The 21,508-nt window shown below is 50.8% G+C and overlaps 1 protein-coding gene across 7 annotated transcripts in view; it reads left to right on the top strand.

Moving 5' to 3' along the window:
* The first annotated feature begins 874 nt into the window (after positions 1 to 874).
* The window catches only part of CEP78 (centrosomal protein 78), a 189,691-nt gene continuing 169,057 nt past the window's right edge, over positions 875 to 21,508 (top strand). For 2 of the 7 annotated variants that reach the window (XM_069762979.1, XM_069762952.1), the window contains exons 1-2: positions 941 to 1,057; positions 5,823 to 5,880. Coding sequence is in view for 2 of the 7 variants with exons in the window: in XM_069762942.1 (XP_069619043.1) it covers positions 6,537 to 6,591 (55 nt within the window). In the remaining 5 variants the exon portion in view is untranslated. Of the gene's footprint in view, positions 1,058 to 5,748; positions 5,881 to 6,447; positions 6,592 to 21,508 lie in introns of those variants that run through there. The other 5 variants (XM_069762942.1, XM_069762931.1, XM_069762988.1 and 2 more) reach the window with 4 other exon arrangements.

Raw genomic sequence — 21,508 nt, 5'->3', positions numbered from 1 at the left:
GAAGGCTGGCAGGATGCACACTGAGGGGGGATTGAAGAAGGAAGGCTGGCAGGATGCACACTGAGGAGGGGATTGAAGAAGGAAGGCTGGCAGGATGCACACTGAGGAGGGGATTGAAGAAGGAAGGCTGGCAGGATGCACACTGAGGAGGGGATTGAAGAAGGAAGGCTGGCAGGATGCACACTGAGGAGGGGATTGAAGAAGGAAGGCTGGCAGGATGCGCACTGAGGGGGGGATTGAGGAAGGAAGGCTGGCAGGATGCACACTGAGGAGGGGATTGAAGAAGGAAGGCTGGCAGGATGCGCACTGAGGGGGGATTGAAGAAGGAAGGCTGGCAGGATGCGCACTGAGGGGGGGATTGAGGAAGGAAGGCTGGCAGGATGCGCACTGAGGGGGGGATTGAAGAAGGAAGGCTGGCAGGATGCACACTGAGGGGGGGATTGAAGAAGGAAGGCTGGCAGGATGCACACTGAGGAGGGGATTGAAGAAGGAAGGCTGGCAGGATGCACACTGAGGGGGGGATTGAAGAAGGAAGGCTGGCAGGATGCACACTGAGGGGGGGAGGTAGCAAGAGAGGTCTGTTGAATGCACAATGAGAAGTGGGATGGAGAGAGGAAGGAAGAGGGGCAGTCTGGCGATGCACACTGAGGAGTAGTGGGGAGAGGATGGCTGGCGGAATGCATTGCACACGGGGAGAGAGGAATGAAGAGGCGCAGGATGGACAGTGAACAGGAAATGGGGAGGAACGGTGGCAGGATGCACACTGAGGAGGGGAGGCGGAACAGTCGGCAATCGGCACCCACTTTAGGAGGAAGGACGCAGGAGTGGGCGGAGGGACGATGCGCGCTGAGGAGGGGATGAAGGCGGAGCGGCCGGCAGAATGCAGTGCACTGTGAGGAGGAGTGGAAGGGGAAGATTGCAGCGGGACGTCACCAGGAAACCAGGGGGCGGCCACTGAAGGACAGTTAGGAAACCAAGGGAACAGAACGCTATGGAGGCAGGAGGCGGCAGTTGTCGGCGCTGAGTATCACATCCCGGGCACGTCACACAGCTGCCGGTGAGCCCGCGCGCCTCGGTACCTGGCCGTGGTGACGCCATTTACACTCTGTATTCTCTGCACCTGGCCGTGGTGACGCCATTTACACTCTGTATTCTCTGCACCTGGCCGTGGTGACGCCACTTACACTCTGTGTATTCTCTGCACCTGGCCGTGGTGACGCCATTTACACTCTGTGTATTCTCTGCACCTGGCCGTGGTGACGCCACTTACACTCTGTGTATTCTCTGCACCTGGCCGTGGTGACGCCACTTACACTCTGTGTATTCTCTGCACCTGGCCGTGGTGACGCCATTTACACTCTGTGTATTCTCTGCACCTGGCCGTGGTGACGCCACTTACACTCTGTGTATTCTCTGCACCTGGCCGTGGTGACGCCATTTACACTCTGTATTCTCTGCACCTGGCCGTGGTGACGCCACTTACACTCTGTGTATTCTCTGCACCTGGCCGTGGTGACGCCACTTACACTCTGTGTATTCTCTGCACCTGGCCGTGGTGACGCCACTTACACTCTGTGTATTCTCTGCACCTGGCCGTGGTGACGCCACTTACACTCTGTGTATTCTCTGCACCTGGCCGTGGTGACGCCATTTACACTCTGTGTATTCTCTGCACCTGGCCGTGGTGACGCCATTTACACTCTGTGTATTCTCTGCACCTGGCCGTGGTGACGCCACTTACACTCTGTGTATTCTCTGCACCTGGCCGTGGTGACGCCATTTACACTCTGTATTCTCTGCACCTGGCCGTGGTGACGCCATTTACACTCTGTGTATTCTCTGCACCTGGCCGTGGTGACGCCATTTACACTCTGTGTATTCTCTGCACCTGGCCGTGGTGACGCCACTTACACTCTGTGTATTCTCTGCACCTGGCCGTGGTGACGCCACTTACACTCTGTGTATTCTCTGCACCTGGCCGTGGTGACGCCATTTACACTCTGTATTCTCTGCACCTGGCCGTGGTGACGCCACTTACACTCTGTGTATTCTCTGCACCTGGCCGTGGTGACGCCATTTACACTCTGTGTATTCTCTGCACCTGGCCGTGGTGACGCCATTTACACTCTGTGTATTCTCTGCACCTGGCCGTGGTGACGCCATTTACACTCTGTATTCTCTGCACCTGGCCGTGGTGACGCCATTTACACTCTGTGTATTCTCTGCACCTGGCCGTGGTGACGCCATTTACACTCTGTGTATTCTCTGCACCTGGCCGTGGTGACGCCATTTACACTCTGTGTATTCTCTGCACCTGGCCGTGGTGACGCCATTTACACTCTGTGTATTCTCTGCACCTGGCCGTGGTGACGCCATTTACACTCTGTGTATTCTCTGCACCTGGCCGTGGTGACGCCACTTACACTCTGTGTATTCTCTGCACCTGGCCGTGGTGACGCCATTTACACTCTGTGTATTCTCTGCACCTGGCCGTGGTGACGCCATTTACACTCTGTGTATTCTCTGCACCTGGCCGTGGTGACGCCATTTACACTCTGTATTCTCTGCACCTGGCCGTGGTGACGCCATTTACACTCTGTGTATTCTCTGCACCTGGCCGTGGTGACGCCACTTACACTCTGTGTATTCTCTGCACCTGGCCGTGGTGACGCCATTTACACTCTGTGTATTCTCTGCACCTGGCCGTGGTGACGCCATTTACACTCTGTGTATTCTCTGCACCTGGCCGTGGTGACGCCATTTACACTCTGTGTATTCTCTGCACCTGGCCGTGGTGACGCCATTTACACTCTGTGTATTCTCTGCACCTGGCCGTGGTGACGCCATTTACACTCTGTATTCTCTGCACCTGGCCGTGGTGACGCCATTTACACTCTGTGTATTCTCTGCACCTGGCCGTGGTGACGCCACTTACACTCTGTGTATTCTCTGCACCTGGCCGTGGTGACGCCATTTACACTCTGTGTATTCTCTGCACCTGGCCGTGGTGACGCCATTTACACTCTGTATTCTCTGCACCTGGCCGTGGTGACGCCATTTACACTCTGTGTATTCTCTGCACCTGGCCGTGGTGACGCCACTTACACTCTGTGTATTCTCTGCACCTGGCCGTGGTGACGCCATTTACACTCTGTGTATTCTCTGCACCTGGCCGTGGTGACGCCATTTACACTCTGTGTATTCTCTGCACCTGGCCGTGGTGACGCCACTTACACTCTGTGTATTCTCTGCACCTGGCCGTGGTGACGCCATTTACACTCTGTGTATTCTCTGCACCTGGCCGTGGTGACGCCATTTACACTCTGTGTATTCTCTGCACCTGGCCGTGGTGACGCCATTTACACTCTGTATTCTCTGCACCTGGCCGTGGTGACGCCATTTACACTCTGTGTATTCTCTGCACCTGGCCGTGGTGACGCCACTTACACTCTGTGTATTCTCTGCACCTGGCCGTGGTGACGCCATTTACACTCTGTGTATTCTCTGCACCTGGCCGTGGTGACGCCACTTACACTCTGTGTATTCTCTGCACCTGGCCGTGGTGACGCCATTTACACTCTGTGTATTCTCTGCACCTGGCCGTGGTGACGCCACTTACACTCTGTGTATTCTCTGCACCTGGCCGTGGTGACGCCACTTACACTCTGTGTATTCTCTGCACCTGGCCGTGGTGACGCCATTTACACTCTGTGTATTCTCTGCACCTGGCCGTGGTGACGCCATTTATACTCTGTGTATTCTCTGCACCTGGCCGTGGTGACGCCATTTACACTCTGTGTATTCTCTGCACCTGGCCGTGGTGACGCCATTTACACTCTGTGTATTCTCTGCACCTGGCCGTGGTGACGCCATTTACACTCTGTGTATTCTCTGCACCTGGCCGTGGTGACGCCATTTACACTCTGTGTATTCTCTGCACCTGGCCGTGGTGACGCCATTTACACTCTGTGTATTCTCTGCACCTGGCCGTGGTGACGCCACTTACACTCTGTGTATTCTCTGCACCTGGCCGTGGTGACGCCACTTACACTCTGTGTATTCTCTGCACCTGGCCGTGGTGACGCCATTTACACTCTGTGTATTCTCTGCACCTGGCCGTGGTGACGCCACTTACACTCTGTGTATTCTCTGCACCTGGCCGTGGTGACGCCATTTACACTCTGTGTATTCTCTGCACCTGGCCGTGGTGACGCCATTTACACTCTGTATTCTCTGCACCTGGCCGTGGTGACGCCATTTACACTCTGTATTCTCTGCACCTGGCCGTGGTGACGCCACTTACACTCTGTGTATTCTCTGCACCTGGCCGTGGTGACGCCATTTACACTCTGTGTATTCTCTGCACCTGGCCGTGGTGACGCCATTTACACTCTGTATTCTCTGCACCTGGCCGTGGTGACGCCATTTACACTCTGTGTATTCTCTGCACCTGGCCGTGGTGACGCCACTTACTCTCTGTGTATTCTCTGCACCTGGCCGTGGTGACGCCATTTACACTCTGTATTCTCTGCACCTGGCTGTGGTGACGCCATTTACACTCTGTGTATTCTCTGCACCTGGCCGTGGTGACGCCACTTACACTCTGTGTATTCTCTGCACCTGGCCGTGGTGACGCCATTTACACTCTGTGTATTCTCTGCACCTGGCCGTGGTGACGCCACTTACACTCTGTGTATTCTCTGCACCTGGCCGTGGTGACGCCATTTACACTCTGTATTCTCTGCACCTGGCCGTGGTGACGCCATTTACACTCTGTGTATTCTCTGCACCTGGCTGTGGTGACGCCACTTACACTCTGTGTATTCTCTGCACCTGGCCGTGGTGACGCCATTTACACTCTGTGTATTCTCTGCACCTGGCCGTGGTGACGCCACTTACACTCTGTGTATTCTCTGCACCTGGCCGTGGTGACGCCACTTACACTCTGTGTATTCTCTGCACCTGGCCGTGGTGACGCCACTTACACTCTGTGTATTCTCTGCACCTGGCCGTGGTGACGCCATTTACACTCTGTGTATTCTCTGCACCTGGCCGTGGTGACGCCACTTACACTCTGTGTATTCTCTGCACCTGGCCGTGGTGACGCCATTTACAGTTTGTGTATTCTCTGCACCTGGCCGTGGTGACGCCATTTACACTCTGTGTATTCTCTGCACCTGGCCGTGGTGACGCCACTTACACTCTGTGTATTCTCTGCACCTGGCCGTGGTGACGCCATTTACACTCTGTGTATTCTCTGCACCTGGCCGTGGTGACGCCATTTACACTCTGTGTATTCTCTGCACCTGGCCGTGGTGACGCCACTTACACTCTGTGTATTCTCTGCACCTGGCCGTGGTGACGCCATTTACACTCTGTGTATTCTCTGCACCTGGCCGTGGTGACGCCATTTACACTCTGTGTTTTCTCTGCACCTGGCCGTGGTGACGCCATTTACACTCTGTGTATTCTCTGCACCTGGCCGTGGTGACGCCATTTACACTCTGTGTATTCTCTGCACCTGGCTGTGGTGACGCCACTTACACTCTCTGTATTCTCTGCACCTGGCTGTGGTGACGCCACTTACTCTGTGTATTCTCTGCACCTGGCTGTGGTGACGCCACTTACACTCTGTATTTTGGCGCCTTCTTACCTTCGGCACACTAATCTGGGTTGTCAGCCCTTTCCATAGTGATGGAACCAGTTGCCTTTTCATACGTGGCTTAGGGTTAGTTATGGACGGTGCAGCAGCTTCCTTGCCTATGCCACTGTAAAATGTAGAGCTCTTCCCAACAAAAAGATGATCGGTTTATGTTCCTCAGGGTAAAGCAGCTTTTTGTCACATTTGAGGAGCCATAACTTTGTTTTCTGTCACTGAAGGTATGTAAGTACTGTTTCTTATCATATTGTAGTTGAGAGGATTAATCTAGGACTTTTTTTTTTTTTTAATTGTGCGGTAACTTCTTGCCCATTGACTATCTCTGCCGTGTCTGAACGGTCACAGACCACTTCAGCCAGCGATTCTACTGCCTCATTTGACCTCACTTCAACAGAGCAGCTGATCCTCTTCCAGTCTGTTCCTGGAGGGGGCCTCATGCAGATTGACAACTGGCTTCCCATTCTTAAAGGGAACCTGTCACCCCCAAAATCGAAGGTGAGCTAAGCCCACCGGCATCAGGGGCTTATATACAGCATTCTGGAATGCTGTATATAATCCCCCGATGTATCCTGAAAGATGAGAAAAAGAGGTTAGATTATACTCACCCAGTGGCGGTCCCGCTGCGGTCCGGTACGATGACGTCCTCTTGTCTTCCTGCTGCGGCTCTGGCGCAGGCGTATTTTGTCTGCGGCTCCGGCGCAGTTTGTCTGCCCTGTTGAGGGCAGAGCAAAGTACTGCAGTGCTGGGCCCCTCTGACCTTTCCTCACCTGTGGGGCGATCCGATCCGGTGGACGTCACTGTGCCGAGGAGACTGTGTGGATGACGAAGGGACACATCATCCACACAAAGCAAGTAGGAGGACGGGAATCGTAAGAAGATGGGAGGCGCTGGACCAAGACCAGCGACGCTCATCGGACCGGATTGCCTCGCAGGTAAGTATAAAAAAAAAGTTATTTTCCTTCTCTTGCAGGTCGGGTTAGGGGCATTATAGAATGCTGTATATCAGCCCTGAAAGGTGATGGCAGTATCTCTTATCGGCCAAACCTGGTGACAGATTCCCTTTAATCTATATTTGTAGTTTTCAGTTAATGATGTGCCCCGGGGCAAGACTGGTGGTGGGGTCTTCATGTGGTGCTCTTATTAGCTATTCATAATGCAGACTGCTGTCAGGTCACTACCTGCCCTGCCCCCTAGTTTGCATAAAGAATATTATATGTACATACTGAAAAATAAACCCTTTTGCAGCATAGACACAGGTCGTGTTCCCCCACATATTGGGTATCGGTGTACTCAGGAGAAATTGCACTACAAATTGTATGGTGCAATTTCTCTTGTTACCATTACGAAAATGCTAAATTTGGGGCTAAAATAAAATTTTTATGAGGAAAATGCGATTTATTTATTTATTTTATTATCACAGCTCAACATTATAAACTTCTTCAAAGCACCTGGGGGTTCAAGGTACTCACCACACATCTAGATAAGTTCCCTGGGGGGTTCCACTGCTTAGGCACATTAGGGGTTTTCCAAATGTGACATGACATCCGCTAATGATTACTGGAAATTTTACATTCAAAAAGTCCTTCCCTTCCGAGCCCTGCCGTGCACCCAAAATGTAGTTTTCTCCTTCAAATTGAGTATCGTCGTACTCAGGAGAAATTGCACAATAGCTTTTAGGGTCCATTTTTTTCCTGTTATCCTTGTCAAAATTAAAAAAAAATTGGATCTGAAGTAAAAATTTTTGTGGAAAAAAAAAAAAGTTAAATGTTCATTTTTTTTCCACATTCCAAAAATTCCTGTGATGCACCTGAAGGGTTAATAAACTTATTGAATGTGGTTTTGAGCACCTTGAATGGTGTAACTTTTGGGTATCTTCTATCATTTAGACCCCTCAAAGTGACTTCAAATGTAAGGTGGTCCCTTTAAAAATAAAAAAAAAAAAAAGTGGTTTTGTAAATTTTGCTGGAAAAATGAGTAATCGCTGGTCAACTTTTAACCATTAACTTCCTTAAATAAAAAATGTTTCTAAAATTGTGCTGATGTAAAGTAGACATGTGGGAAATGTTATTTATTAACTATTTTGTGTGACATATCTATGATTTAAGGGCAAAAAAAAACATGAAGTACAATATGTCATGAAAAAACATTCTCAGAATCACTGGGATCTGTTGAAGCATTTTAGAGTTATAACCACATAAAGTGACAGTGGTTAGAATTGTAAAAATTGGCCCCATCGTTAACCCATTACTTGCCAAATTAAAATTTTTACAAGTACGGATTTTTCAGAAAAGGGCGTCCCAATATTTAATTAAAAATGACAATAACATGATTTCCTATTTTGAAAACATTCATTTTACAAACACAACACAAAAAATTGGACCTAATTATAAAAATTATATAATCTTAGTTGCTAGAAGCTAAAGATTAGGCGTCCCCAAAAAAGGACATTGGTAGATAATGGGTTACCATTAGTGTTGAGCGATACCTTCCGATATCGGAAAGTATCGGTATCGGTTTGGATCGGCCGATATTCAAAAAATATCGGATATCGCCGATACTGATACCCGATCCCAATGCAAGTCAATGGGACCAAAATATCGGAATTAAAATAAACCCTTTCTTTCCTTGTAGGTTCATTCTACATGAAGGAAAACAACTAAGAATAATGTAGGATGTATGGGGGAGGTGGCGGAGACATTAAAGGCAATGAGGATTAGTCCAATCAAATAGAATAGCATGATTTTTTTTTTTTTTTTAAAGACGTTCGGATTGAAAAAGATATTGACTATGTAAATTTTTTTTATTTTGTCAGATATTGATGTTTCACTATTCCACGACCTTCCCCTTCTTTTTTTTCCTTTTCCCACACTTTCATCTTCATCATCATCAGCATCTTTGACATCAACTTCTTCACCTTATTCATCTTCTTCTTCATCTTCTACCTATATTTTTTTTTTATTACATTCTTCATATTCATTTTCTTCAACTATTATTATTCTTCCTATTCTACATATTCTTTTTATTCCACTGTTATTATTCTTCCTATTCTACTTCTTCATCATATTCTCATTTGTGACAGGCATTCCCGTAGTTGTTATCTATAAAAGTTGGAAGATTACACCTTCCGTTCTGCCAGTCACAAAAGTTACATTTGTCCGCGTTCAGTTTGGCCTGCAGCATCAGGCTTTATCCAGGGGCACCACGAGGAGGAACGGACTCACCCCCATACACTGCTTAGTCTTCTTCTGCATATAATTGAGATAATATCTTTTGCTCTGATATTAAGTCTTATGCTTAATGTTCTTCTGCTCTTTGTTCTGCAGCCTCTTGTTCTTCTGCTTCTCGGTCTTCCATGTTGTCGTCTCCAGGGTCGTCGTCTCCAGTGTCGTCATCTCCGCCGTCGTCGTCTCAGCCGTCGTCGTCTCCGCCGTCGTCGTCTCCGCCGTCGTCGTCATCGGGGTGGTCTTCCGGGTCGTCGTCATCGGGGTGGTCTTCCGGGTCGTCGACGTTAGGGTCTTCAACTTGGAAATGTAGCAGAAGGTACAAGAAGGCTGAGAAAATGCAAAGAACCAGCTGATGGAACTGGAACTCGGATGGCTACCCGAAGGTTCAAGAGCCTATGGAACTACCGAGGACCAGCTGACGTTACTGGAACCCGGTTACTAAGCAGGAGGTACCCATGCTAAAAAGCACTACCAAGGACCGCCTGACGTTGGCGGAACTCGGATACCCAGAAGGAGGCACCTAAGCCAAAGGCTCTGCCCGGAACCAGCTGACGTTACTGGAACCAGGATGGGGAGCAGAAGGTACAAGAGCAAAAGACACTGCCGAGAACCAGCTGACGGTACTGGAACCCGGATGGGTAGCCGAAGGTCCAAGAGCCAATGGAACTACCAAGGACCAGCTGACGTTACTGGAACCCGGTTACTAAGCAGGAGGTACCCGTGCCTGAAAGCACTACCAAGGACCACCTGACGTTGGTGGAACTTGGATACCCAGAAGGAGGCACCTAAGCCAAAGGCTCTGCCCGGAACCAGCTGACGGTACTGGAACCAGGATGGGGAGCAGAAGGTACAAGAGCAAAAGACACTGCCGAGAACCAGCTGACGGTGCTGGAACCAGGTGGTGGACCCGAAGGCCCACAGGAGAGGAGAGAACAGCTAGGCCGCGAGGCAGCCGCAGTTACCGAACCCCAACAGTCCTACAGGGGAAGCTGGGCCTACTGGCACTACAGAACCAGCCTTGACTACCAGTTCACGCAGCCCACATAGGAAGCTCCTAAACTGGAGGCACCCTGGAGTTGGCTAACTCGACCGCACCACGACGGGGCAAGCATAGGCGTCTCAGTGAAGTTGACACAACCCGGAAACAGCTGACGGTGCTGAAACCAGGCTTGGCACGAGGGAGTACCTGTGACAAGAACACTGCCGAGAACCAGCTGGCGGTGCTGGAACCCGGATGCGTTGCCCCAGTGTGCAAGAGCCAATGGCACGACCGAGGACTAGCTGACGGTGCTGGAACCCGGTTACTAAGCTGTAGGTGCCCGCGCTTAAAAGCACTACCAAGGACCGCCTGGCGTTGGCGGAACTCGGATACCCAGGAGGAGGCACCTAAGCCAAAGGCTCGGCCCGGAACCAGCTGACGGTGCTGGAACCAGGTGGTGGACCCCAAGGCCCACAGGAGAGGAGAGAACAGCTAGGCCGCGAGGCAGCCGCAGTTACCGAACCCCAACAGTCCTACAGGGGGAGCTGGGCCTACTGGCACTACAGAACCAGCCTTGACTACCAGTTCACGCAGCCCACATAGGAAGCTCCTAAACTGGAGGCACCCTGGAGTTGGCTAACCCGACCGCACCACGACGAGGCAAGCATAGGTGTCTCAGTGAGCTTGACACAACCCGGAAACAGCTGACGGTGCTGAAACCAGGTTTGGCACGAGGGAGTACCTGTGACAAAAACACTGCCGAGAACCAGCTGGCGGTGCTGGAACCCGGATGCGTTGCCCCAGTGTGCAAGAGCCAATGGCACGACCGAGGACTAGCTGACGGTGCTGGAACCCGGTTACTAAGCTGTAGGTGCCCGCGCTTAAAAGCACTACCAAGGACCGCCTGGCGTTGGCGGAACTCGGATACCCAGGAGGAGGCACCTAAGCCAAAGGCTCGGCCCAGAACCAGCTGACGGTGCTGGAACCAGGTGGTGGACCCCAAGGCCCACAGGAGAGGAGAGAACAGCTAGGCCGCGAGGCAGCCGCAGTTACCGAACCCCAACAGTCCTACAGGGGGAGCTGGGCCTACTGGCACTACAGAACCAGCCTTGACTACCAGTTCACGCAGCCCACATAGGAAGCTCCTAAACTGGAGGCACCCTGGAGTTGGCTAACCCGACCGCACCACGACGAGGCAAGCATAGGTGTCTCAGTGAGCTTGACACAACCCGGAAACAGCTGACGGTGCTGAAACCAGGTTTGGCACGAGGGAGTACCTGTGACAAAAACACTGCCGAGAACCAGCTGGCGGTGCTGGAACCCGGATGCGTTGCCCCAGTGTGCAAGAGCCAATGGCACGACCGAGGACTAGCTGACGGTGCTGGAACCCGGTTACTAAGCTGTAGATGCCCGCGCTTAAAAGCACTACCAAGGACCGCCTGGCGTTGGCGGAACTCGGATACCCAGGAGGAGGCACCTAAGCCAAAGGCTCGGCCCGGAACCAGCTGACGGTGCTGGAACCAGGTGGTGAACCCCAAGGCCCACAGGAGAGGAGAGAACAGCTAGGCCGCGAGGCAGCCGCAGTTACCGAACCCCAACAGTCCTACAGGGGGAGCTGGGCCTACTGGCACTACAGAACCAGCCTTGACTACCAGTTCACGCAGCCCACATAGGAAGCTCCTAAACTGGAGGCACCCTGGAGTTGGCTAACCCGACCGCACCACGACGAGGCAAGCATAGGTGTCTCAGTGAGCTTGACACAACCCGGAAACAGCTGACGGTGCTGAAACCAGGCTTGGCACGAGGGAGTACCTGTGACAAGAACACTGCCGAGAACCAGCTGGCGGTGCTGGAACCCGGATGCGTTGCCCCAGTGTGCAAGAGCCAATGGCACGACCGAGGACCAGCTGACGGTGCTGGAACCCGGTTACTAAGCTGTAGGTGCCCGCGCTTAAAAGCACTACCAAGGACCGCCTGGCGTTGGCGGAACTCGGATACCCAGGAGGAGGCACCTAAGCCAAAGGCTCGGCCCAGAACCAGCTGACGGTGCTGGAACCAGGTGGTGGACCCCAAGGCCCACAGGAGAGGAGAGAACAGCTAGGCCGCGAGGCAGCCGCAGTTACCGAACCCCAACAGTCCTACAGGGGGAGCTGGGCCTACTGGCACTACAGAACCAGCCTTGACTACCAGTTCACGCAGCCCACATAGGAAGCTCCTAAACTGGAGGCACCCTGGAGTTGGCTAACTCGACCGCACCACGACGGGGCAAGCATAGGCGTCTCAGTGAAGTTGACACAACCCGGAAACAGCTGACGGTGCTGAAACCAGGCTTGGCACGAGGGAGTACCTGTGACAAGAACACTGCCGAGAACCAGCTGGCGGTGCTGGAACCTAGATGCGTTGCCTTGCCTATTAAAGATTGTCTTCCTAGAGCCCCAACTAGCGGTGTTGGAGCAAAGGGTAAGCAGGGGGAGATGAGTGTAGGCCGAAGCCTGCACTGGAGGCAGCTTTGTGTCTGCGTTGCGTTTGCAGGACACTTTGCCGGCTACACACTGGGGGAACAGCTGGCGTTGCTGAACCCCACTAACACAATGGCGTGTGTTTTTCTCTGTGCAGCTAGCACTTGCGGGCAAAAACTAGCGATGTTAGAGCCCGTGTTGAAGCAGGAGGAGGAGGAGAGGAGCAGAGTGTAGGCCGAAGCCTAGTTGAACCAATTTCAAAGGAAACCTTTAACCCCCCCCTCAGGTGTTACAAAGTACAAGAGACACACCTTGTGCAGTATTAATGCTGCACAAGTGAAAGGTTGCTCTATTAATTTGTCTACTTGCACACGCTGAATGAAAGACATACACAATTTACCCCATTCTACAGTCAAACTGTAGTGGATGCGTGACTTGGTTTTTTGATGAGACGCAGCACAGGTGTCCAAAATAACGCCTTGGTGCTTGGCGCAGCTTCCTGAGCGTTGTTATTTGCTGTACAGGAGTCTGCGATCTTGTGTTATCCCTTGGCAATGCCCTGTTAGCGCTGCCCATCTTATGACATCATTTCATGTTGGCCCGTGCGGTTAACGATGGCCATAAATCCCAGACCCCCAGTGTCTTTTCATAAAGCCACCTGCTTCAGACTGGGCGGCCTCTGCTGATCCCTTCTCGCATGCCGCGGCCATGAGGCTGCACAGTCTGAAGAAGGCGGAAGGAGATGAGTTAAGACAGGCGAAGATATGCACTGCTCGTGCCCATCAATCACACCCTCGCAGTCAAAATAATTAAGACAACGAGGAGCATTTTATTCAGGCAGGGCGGACGAACAGGCGCAAGTAGCCAACCAATGATGTCAGAAGACGGGAAGCGCTACCAAGGGGGGTGCTGCGTATCATTAGAAAGGAAAGTCACACCTCAGGGACAGTGGAATGGTCTCAAAGAGACACATTTTGTACGTGTTGAGTTCCACGTGGGCAAGGAGAAAACATCAGCCACCTTGTACAAATGCAGCAGTACTGCTGTACAAGGTGGCTGTTATACATAGAAACACCTGGGGGTGGGGGCCAGGCTCCCTTCAATTTCAGTTCATGTGCCTGCGTGGCGTTTGCAGGTCACGTTGCAAGCTGCACAGCAGGGGAACAGCTGGCGGTGCTGAACCCCACTAACACATTGGCTGGTGTTTTTCTCTGTGCAGCTAGCATTTCCGGGCAAAAACTAGCGTTGTTAGAGCCCAGGGTCAGCAGGAGGAGGAGAGGAGCAGAGTGTAGGCCGAAGCCTAGTTGAACCAATTTCAAAGGTTACCTTTAACCCCCCCTCAGGTGTTACAAAGTACAAGAGCCACTCCTTCTGCAGCATTAATGCTGCACAAGTAAAAGGTTGCTCTATTAATTTTTCTACTTGCACAAGCTGAATGCAACACGTAGACTATTTAGCCCATTATACTGTTAAACAGTAGTGGAGGCGTGACTTGTCTTTTTAAAGAAAAGCAGCACAGGTGTCGAAAACAACACCTTTTTGCATGGGCGCAGCTTCCTGAGCGTTGTTAGTTGCTGTACAGGAGTCTGCGCTCTTGTGATCCTTTGGCCATGCGCTGTGAGCGCTTCCTGTCTTATGACCTCATTTCATGTTGGCCGTTGCGGTTAGCGATGGACATGAATCCCAGACCCACAGTGTGTTTTTAAAAAATCACACTGCGGTGCTGGGATTCGTGCCCTGGTGCACTAAATATGTTTGCCACTCACACATGTCCTTACACCTGCTTCAGACTGGGCGGCCTCATCTGATCCCTTATTGCCTGCCGCGGCCATGAGGACACCCAGTCTGAAGAAGGCGGAAGGAGATGAGTGAACACAGGCAAACATATGCACTGCACATGCCCATCAATCACACCCTCGCTGTCCAAAAAAATAAGACACCGAGGGGCGTTGTTTCGAGCAGGGGAGATGCACAGGCGCAGCCAGCTAACCAATGATGTAAAAAGACGGGCAGCGCTAACAAGGGTGGTGCTGCGTGTCATTACAAAGGAAAGTCACACCTCATGGACATTGTAATGGTCTCTAATGAGACACATTTTGTACGTGTTGAGTTCCACGTGGGCAAGGAGAAAAAGTCAGCCACCTTGTACAAATGCAGCAGTACTGCTGTACAAGGTGGCTGTTATACATAGAAACACCTGTGGGTGGGGGGCAGGCTCCCTTCAATTTCAGTTCATGTGCCTGCGTGGCGTTTGCAGATCACGTTGCAAGCTACACAGCAGGGGAACAGCTGGCGTTGCTGAACCCCACTGACACATTGACTGGTGTTTTTCTCTGTGCAGCTAGCATTTCCGGGCAAAAACTAGCGGTGTTTGAGCCCAAGGTCAGCAGGAGGAGGAGGAGAGGAGCAAAGTGTAGGCCGAAGCCTGCACTGGTGGCAGCTTTTGGTCGGTTGTGCCAGCGTGGCTTGTGCTGGACACGATGCCGGCTACACAGCGGGGGAACAGCTGGCGGTGCTGAACCCCACTAACACATTGGCTGGTGTTTTTCTCTGTGCAGCTAGCAGTTCCGGGCAAAAACTAGAGGTGTTTGAGCCCAGGGTCAGCAGGAGGAGGAGGAGAGGAGCAAAGTGTAGGCCGAAGCCTGCACTGGTGGCAGCTTTTGGTCGGTTGTGCCAGCGTGGCTTGTGCTGGACACGATGCCGGCTACACAGCGGGGGAACAGCTGGCGGTGCTGAACCCCACTAACACATTGGCTGGTGTTTTTCTCTGTGCAGCTAGCATTTCCGGGCAAAAACTAGCGGTGTTTGAGCCCAGGGTCAGCAGGAGGAGTAGAGGAGCAGAGTGTAGGCCGAAGCCTAGTTGAACCAATTTCAAAGGTTACCTTTAACCCCCCCCTCAGGTGTTGCAAGGTACAAGAGCCACACCTTGAACAGCATTAATGATGCACAAGTCAAAGGTTGCTCTATTTAATTTTGCTCCTTGCACACGCTGAATTAAACACGTACACTATTTAGCCCATTATACTGTCAAACAGTAGTGGAGGCGTGACTACTAGTCTTTTTAAGGTGACGCAGCACAGGTGTACAAATTTACACCTAGGTGCTGTGCGCAGATTCCTTACCGTTGTTATTTGCAGTACAGGAAACTGCGCTCTTGTGTTATCCCTTGGCAATACCCTGTTAGTGCAGGCCGTCTCATGACCTCATTTCATGTTGGCCGGTGCGGTTAACGATGGCCATAAATCCCAGACCCACAGTGGCTTTTCCTAAAGTCACACTGCGGTGCTGGGATTCGTGGCCTTGTGCAATAAATATGTTCGCCGCTCACACATGTCCTTACACCTGCTTCAGACTGGGCGGCCTCAGCTGATCCCTTATCGCATGCCGCGGCCATGAGGCCGCACAGTCAGAAGAAGGCGGAAGGAGGGGAGTGAAAACAGGGGAACATATGCACTGCTCGTGCCCATCAATCACACCCTCGCAGTCAAAATATATGAGACAACGGGGGGCGTTGTGTCGGGCAGGGGGGACGCACAGGCACAGCCAGCCAACCAATGATGTCAGGAGACGGGCAGCGCTAACAATGGGGGTGCTGCGTGTCATTAAAAAGGAAAGTCACACCTCAGGGACATTGTAATGGTCTGTAATGAGACACATTTTGTACTTGTTGAGTTCCACGTGTGCAAGGAGAAAAAGTCAGCCACCTTGTACAAATGCAGCAGTACTGCTGTACAAGGTGGCTGTTATACATAGAAACACCTGGGGGGGGTGGGGGGCAGGCTCCCTTCAATTTCAGTTCATGTGCCTACGTGGCGTTTGCAGGACACGTTGCCAGCTACACAGCAGGGGAACAGCTGGCGGTGCTGAACCCCACTAACACATTGGCTGTTTTTTTTATCTCTGTGCAGCTAGCATGTCCGGGCAGAAACTGGCGTTGTTTGAGCCCAGGGTCAGCAGGAGGAGGAGAGGAGCAAAGTGTAGGCCGAAGCCTGCACTGGTGGCAGCTTTTGTTCTGTTGTGCCAGCGTGGCTTGTGCTGGACACGTTGCCGACTACACAGCAGGGGAACAGCTGGCGTTGCTGAACCCCACTAACACATTGGCTGGTGTTTTTCTCTGTGCAGCTAGCATTTCCGGGCAAAAACTAGCGGTGTTTGAGCCCAGGGTCAGCAGGAGGAGTAGAGGAGCAGAGTGTAGGCCGAAGCCTAGTTGACCCAATTTCAAAGGTTACCTTTAACCCCCCCTCAGGTGTTGCAAGGTACAAGAGCCACACCTTGAACAGCATTAATGATGCACAAGTCAAAGGTTGCTCTATTTAATTTTGATCCTTGCACACGCTGAATTAAACACGTACACTATTTAGCCCATTATACTGTCAAACAGTAGTGGAGGCGTGACTACTAGTCTTTTTAAGGAGACGCAGCACAGGTGTACAAATTTACACCTAGGTGCTGTGCGCAGATTCCTTACCGTTGTTATTTGCAGTACAGGAAACTGCGCTCTTGTGTTATCCCTTGGCAATACCCTGTTAGTGCAGGCCGTCTCATGACCTCATTTCATGTTGGCCGGTGCGGTTAACGATGGCCATAAATCCCAGACCCACAGTGGCTTTTCCTAAAGTCACACTGCGGTGCTGGGATTCGTGGCCTTGTGCAGTAAATATGTTCGCCGCTCACACATGTCCTTACACCTGCTTCAGACTGGGCGGCCTCAGCTGATCCCTTATCGCATGCCGCGGCCATGAGGCCGCACAGTCAGAAGAAGGCGGAAGGAGGGGAGTGAAAACAGGGGAACATATGCACTGCTCGTGCCCATCAATCACACCCTCGCAGTCAAAATATGAGACAACGGGGGGCGTTGTGTCGGGCAGGGGGGACGCACAGGCACAGCCAGCCAACCAATGATGTCAGGAGACGGGCAGCGCTAACAATGGGGGTGCTGCGTGTCATTAAAAAGGAAAGTCACACCTCAGGGACATTGTAATGGTCTGTAATGAGACACATTTTGTACTTGTTGAGTTCCACGTGTGCAAGGAGAAAAAGTCAGCCACCTTGTACGAATGCAGCAGTACTGCTGTACAAGGTGGCTGTTATACATAGAAACACCTGGGGGGGTGGGGGGCAGGCTCCCTTCAATTTCAGTTCATGTTCCTGCGTGGCGTTTGCAGGAAACGTTGCCAGCTACACAGCAGGGGAACAGCTGGCGGTGCTGAACCCCACTAACACATTGGCTGGTGTTTTTCTCTGTGCAGCTAGCACGTCCGGGCAGAAACTGGCGTTGTTTGAGCCCAGGGTCAGCAGGAGGAGGAGAGGAGCAAAGTGTAGGCCGAAGCCTGCACTGGTGGCAGCTTTTGTTCTGTTGTGCCAGCGTGGCTTGTGCTGGACACGTTGCCGACTACACAGCAGGGGAACAGCTGGCGGTGCTGAACCCCACTAACACATTGGCTGGTGTTTTTCTCTGTGCAGCTAGCAGTTCCGGGCAAAAACTAGCGGTGTTTGAGCCCAGGGTCAGCAGGAGGAGTAGAGGAGCAGAGTGTAGGCCGAAGCCTAGTTGAACCAATTTCAAAGGTTACCTTTAACCCCCCTCAGGTGTTGCAAGGTACAAGAGCCACACCTTGTGCAGCATTAATGCTGCACAAGTAAAAGGTTGCTCTATTTGTTTTGCTCCTTGCACACGCTGACTAAAACACGTACACTATTTAGCCCATTATACTGTCAAACAGTTGTGGAGGCGTGACTTGTCTTTTTAACGAGACGCAGCATGTTGTGAATTTGCTTTTTGGCTCCCTCTAGTGGTTACTAGTTTTTTGACTCTGGTTTTTCTGTCTTTCCTTTTATCCGCACCTGGGTCGTTAGTTAGGGGCGTTGCTTTATAAGCTCCCTGGACACTCAGTTCTATGCCTGGCAACGTAGTTATCAGAGCTAATCTGCTGTGCTCTTGTCTACTGATCCTGGTCCGGTTATTCAGCTAAGTCATTTACTTTGCTTTTTGCTATTTGTTTTTGGTTTTGTATTTTTGTCCAGCTTGTTCCTAATCTGTATCCTGACTTTTGCTGGAAGCTCTAGGGCGCTGGTGTTCTCCCCCCGGACCGTTAGACGGTTCGGGGGTTCTTGAATTTCCAGTGTGGATTTTTGATAGGGTTTTTTGTTGACCATATAAGTTACCTTTCTATATTCGGCTATTAGTTAGCGGGCCTCTCTGTGCTAAACCTGGTTCATTTCTGTGTTGTCATTTCCTCTTACCTCACCGTTATTATTTGTGGGGGGCTTCTATCCTGCTTTGGGGTCCCTTTCTCTGGAGGCAAGAGAGGTCTTTGTTTTCCTCTACTAGGGGTATTTAGATTCTCGGCTGGCGCGAGTCATCTAGGATCAACGTAGGTATGACCCCCGGCTACTTCTAGTGTTGGCGTTAGGAGTAGATATATGGTCAACCCAGTTACCACTGCCCTATGAGCTGGATTTTTGTATCTTGCAGACTTCCACGTTCCTCTGAGACCCTCGCCATTGGGGTCATAACAGTTTGCCAGGCCAATATTAAATGTTTAATGCATTGCAAAAGAGGGATTATAAGAAAGAAGATTCTGAGTTTTTTTTTTCTCCTCTCTCATTTTTTTTTTTTTTTTTTTTTTTTTTCTTCATCCCCTTTACCTCAGAGTGGCTTATGCTTGCTGCAGACATGAATGTCCAGACCTTGATTACAAGTGTGGACCAGCTGGCTACTCGTGTGCAGGGCATACAAGATTATGTTATCAGAAGTCATGGGTCAGAACCTAAGATACCGATTCCTGAACTGTTTTCCGGAGACAGGTTTAAGTTTAGGAATTTCAAGAATAATTGTAAATTGTTTTTGTCCCTGAGATCCTGTTCATCTGGAGACTCCGCTCAGCAAGTAAAAATTGTTATTTCGTTCTTACGGGGTGACCCTCAAGATTGGGCTTTTTCGCTGGCGCCAGGAGATCCGGCATTGGCTGATATTGATGCGTTTTTTCTGGCGCTCGGTTTACTTTATGAGGAACCCAATCTTGAGATTCAGGCAGAAAAGGCCCTGCTGGCTATGTCTCAGGGGCAGGACGAGGCTGAAGTGTATTGCCAAAAATTTCGGAAATGGTCCGTGCTGACACATTGGAACGAGTGTGCACTGGCCGCTAATTTTAGAAATGGTCTTTCTGATGCCATTAAAGATGTTATGGTGGGTTTTCCCATTCCCACAGGTCTGAATGATGCTATGGCACTGGCTATTCAAATTGACCGGCGATTGCGGGAGCGCAAGACCGCAAATTCCCTCATGGTGTTGTCTGAACAGACACCTGATTTAATGCAATGTGATAGAATCCTGACCAGAAATGAGCGGAAAATTCATAGACGCCGGAATGGCTTGTGCTACTACTGTGGTGATTCTACACATGTTATCTCAGCATGCTCTAAACGTATAGCTAAGGTTGTTGGTCCGGTCACCGCTGGAAATTTGCAACCTAAATTTATTCTATCTGTAACTTTGATTTGCTCACTGTCGTCTTATCCTGTCATGGCGTTTGTAGATTCAGGTGCTGCCCTGAGTCTTATGGATCTGTCATTTGCTAAGCGCTGTGGTTTTACTCTTGAACCATTAGAAAATCCTATTCCTCTTAGGGGTATTGATGCTACACCATTGGCAGCAAATAAACCGCAGTATTGGACACAGGTTACCATGTGCATGACTCCTGAACACCGCGAGGTGATACGTTTTCTTGTTTTACATAAAATGCATGATTTGGTTGTTTTAGGGCTGCCATGGTTACAGACCCATAATCCCGTCCTGGACTGGAAGGCTATGTCAGTTTCTAGTTGGGGCTGTCGTGGTATTCATGGGGATATCCTGCCTGTGTCTATTGCTTCTTCTACGCCTTCGGAAGTTCCGGAGTATTTGTCTGATTATCAGGATGTCTTTAGCGAGTCCAGGTCCAGTGCATTGCCTCCTCATAGGGACTGTGACTGTGCTATAGATTTGATTCCAGGCAGTAAATTTCCTAAGGGAAGACTCTTTAATCTGTCGGTACCTGAACATACCGCTATGCGTTCGTATATCAAGGAGTCTTTGGAGAAAGGACATATTCGTCCGTCTTCTTCCCCTCTTGGTGCAGGATTCTTTTTTGTGGCTAAAAAGGACGGATCTTTGAGGCCTTGTATTGATTATCGGCTTTTAAATAAGATCACTGTCAAATTTCAGTATCCTCTGCCGCTGTTGTCTGACTTGTTTGCCCGAATTAAAGGTGCCAAGTGGTTCACCAAGATAGACCTTCGTGGTGCGTACAACCTTGTGCGCATTAAGCAAGGTGATGAATGGAAAACCGCATTCAATACGCCCGAAGGTCATTTTGAGTACTTGGTGATGCCTTTTGGGCTCTCCAATGCGCCTTCAGTTTTTCAGTCCTTTATGCATGACATTTTCCGGAAGTATCTGGATAAATTTTTGATCGTTTATCTGGATGATATTTTGGTTTTTTCTGATGATTGGGACTCGCATGTGGAGCAGGTCAGGTTGGTCTTTAAAATTTTGCGTGAAAATTCTTTGTTTGTCAAAGGCTCAAAGTGTCTCTTTGGTGTACAGAAGGTTCCCTTTTTGGGGTTTATTTTTTCCCCTTCTGCTGTGGAGATGGACCCGGTCAAGGTCCGAGCTATTCTTGATTGGACTCAGCCCTCGTCAGTTAAGAGTCTTCAGAAGTTCTTGGGTTTCGCTAACTTCTACCGTCGTTTTATCGCTAATTTTTCTAGCGTTGTGAAACCTTTGACGGATATGACCAAGAAGGGCTCCGATGTAGCTAACTGGGCTCCTGCTGCCGTGGAGGCTTTCCAGGAGTTGAAACGCCGGTTTACTTCGGCGCCTGTTTTGTGCCAGCCCGATGTCTCACTTCCCTTTCAGGTTGAGGTGGATGCTTCGGAGATTGGAGCAGGGGCCGTTTTGTCGCAGAGAGGCCCTGGTTGCTCTGTTATGAAACCTTGTGCCTTTTTCTCTAGGAAGTTTTCGCCTGCCGAGCGAAATTATGATGTGGGCAATCGGGAGTTGTTGGCCATGAAGTGGGCATTTGAGGAGTGGCGTCATTGGCTCGAGGGTGCTAAGCATCGTGTGGTGGTCTTGACTGATTACAAAAATCTGATGTATCTCGAGTCTGCTAAACGCCTTAATCCGAGACAGGCCCGCTGGTCATTGTTT

Source organism: Ranitomeya imitator, chromosome 1, assembly GCF_032444005.1.
Source record: "Ranitomeya imitator isolate aRanImi1 chromosome 1, aRanImi1.pri, whole genome shotgun sequence".
Taxonomy (NCBI): domain Eukaryota; kingdom Metazoa; phylum Chordata; class Amphibia; order Anura; family Dendrobatidae; genus Ranitomeya; species Ranitomeya imitator.
This window is presented reverse-complemented; position numbering and strand designations above follow the sequence as displayed.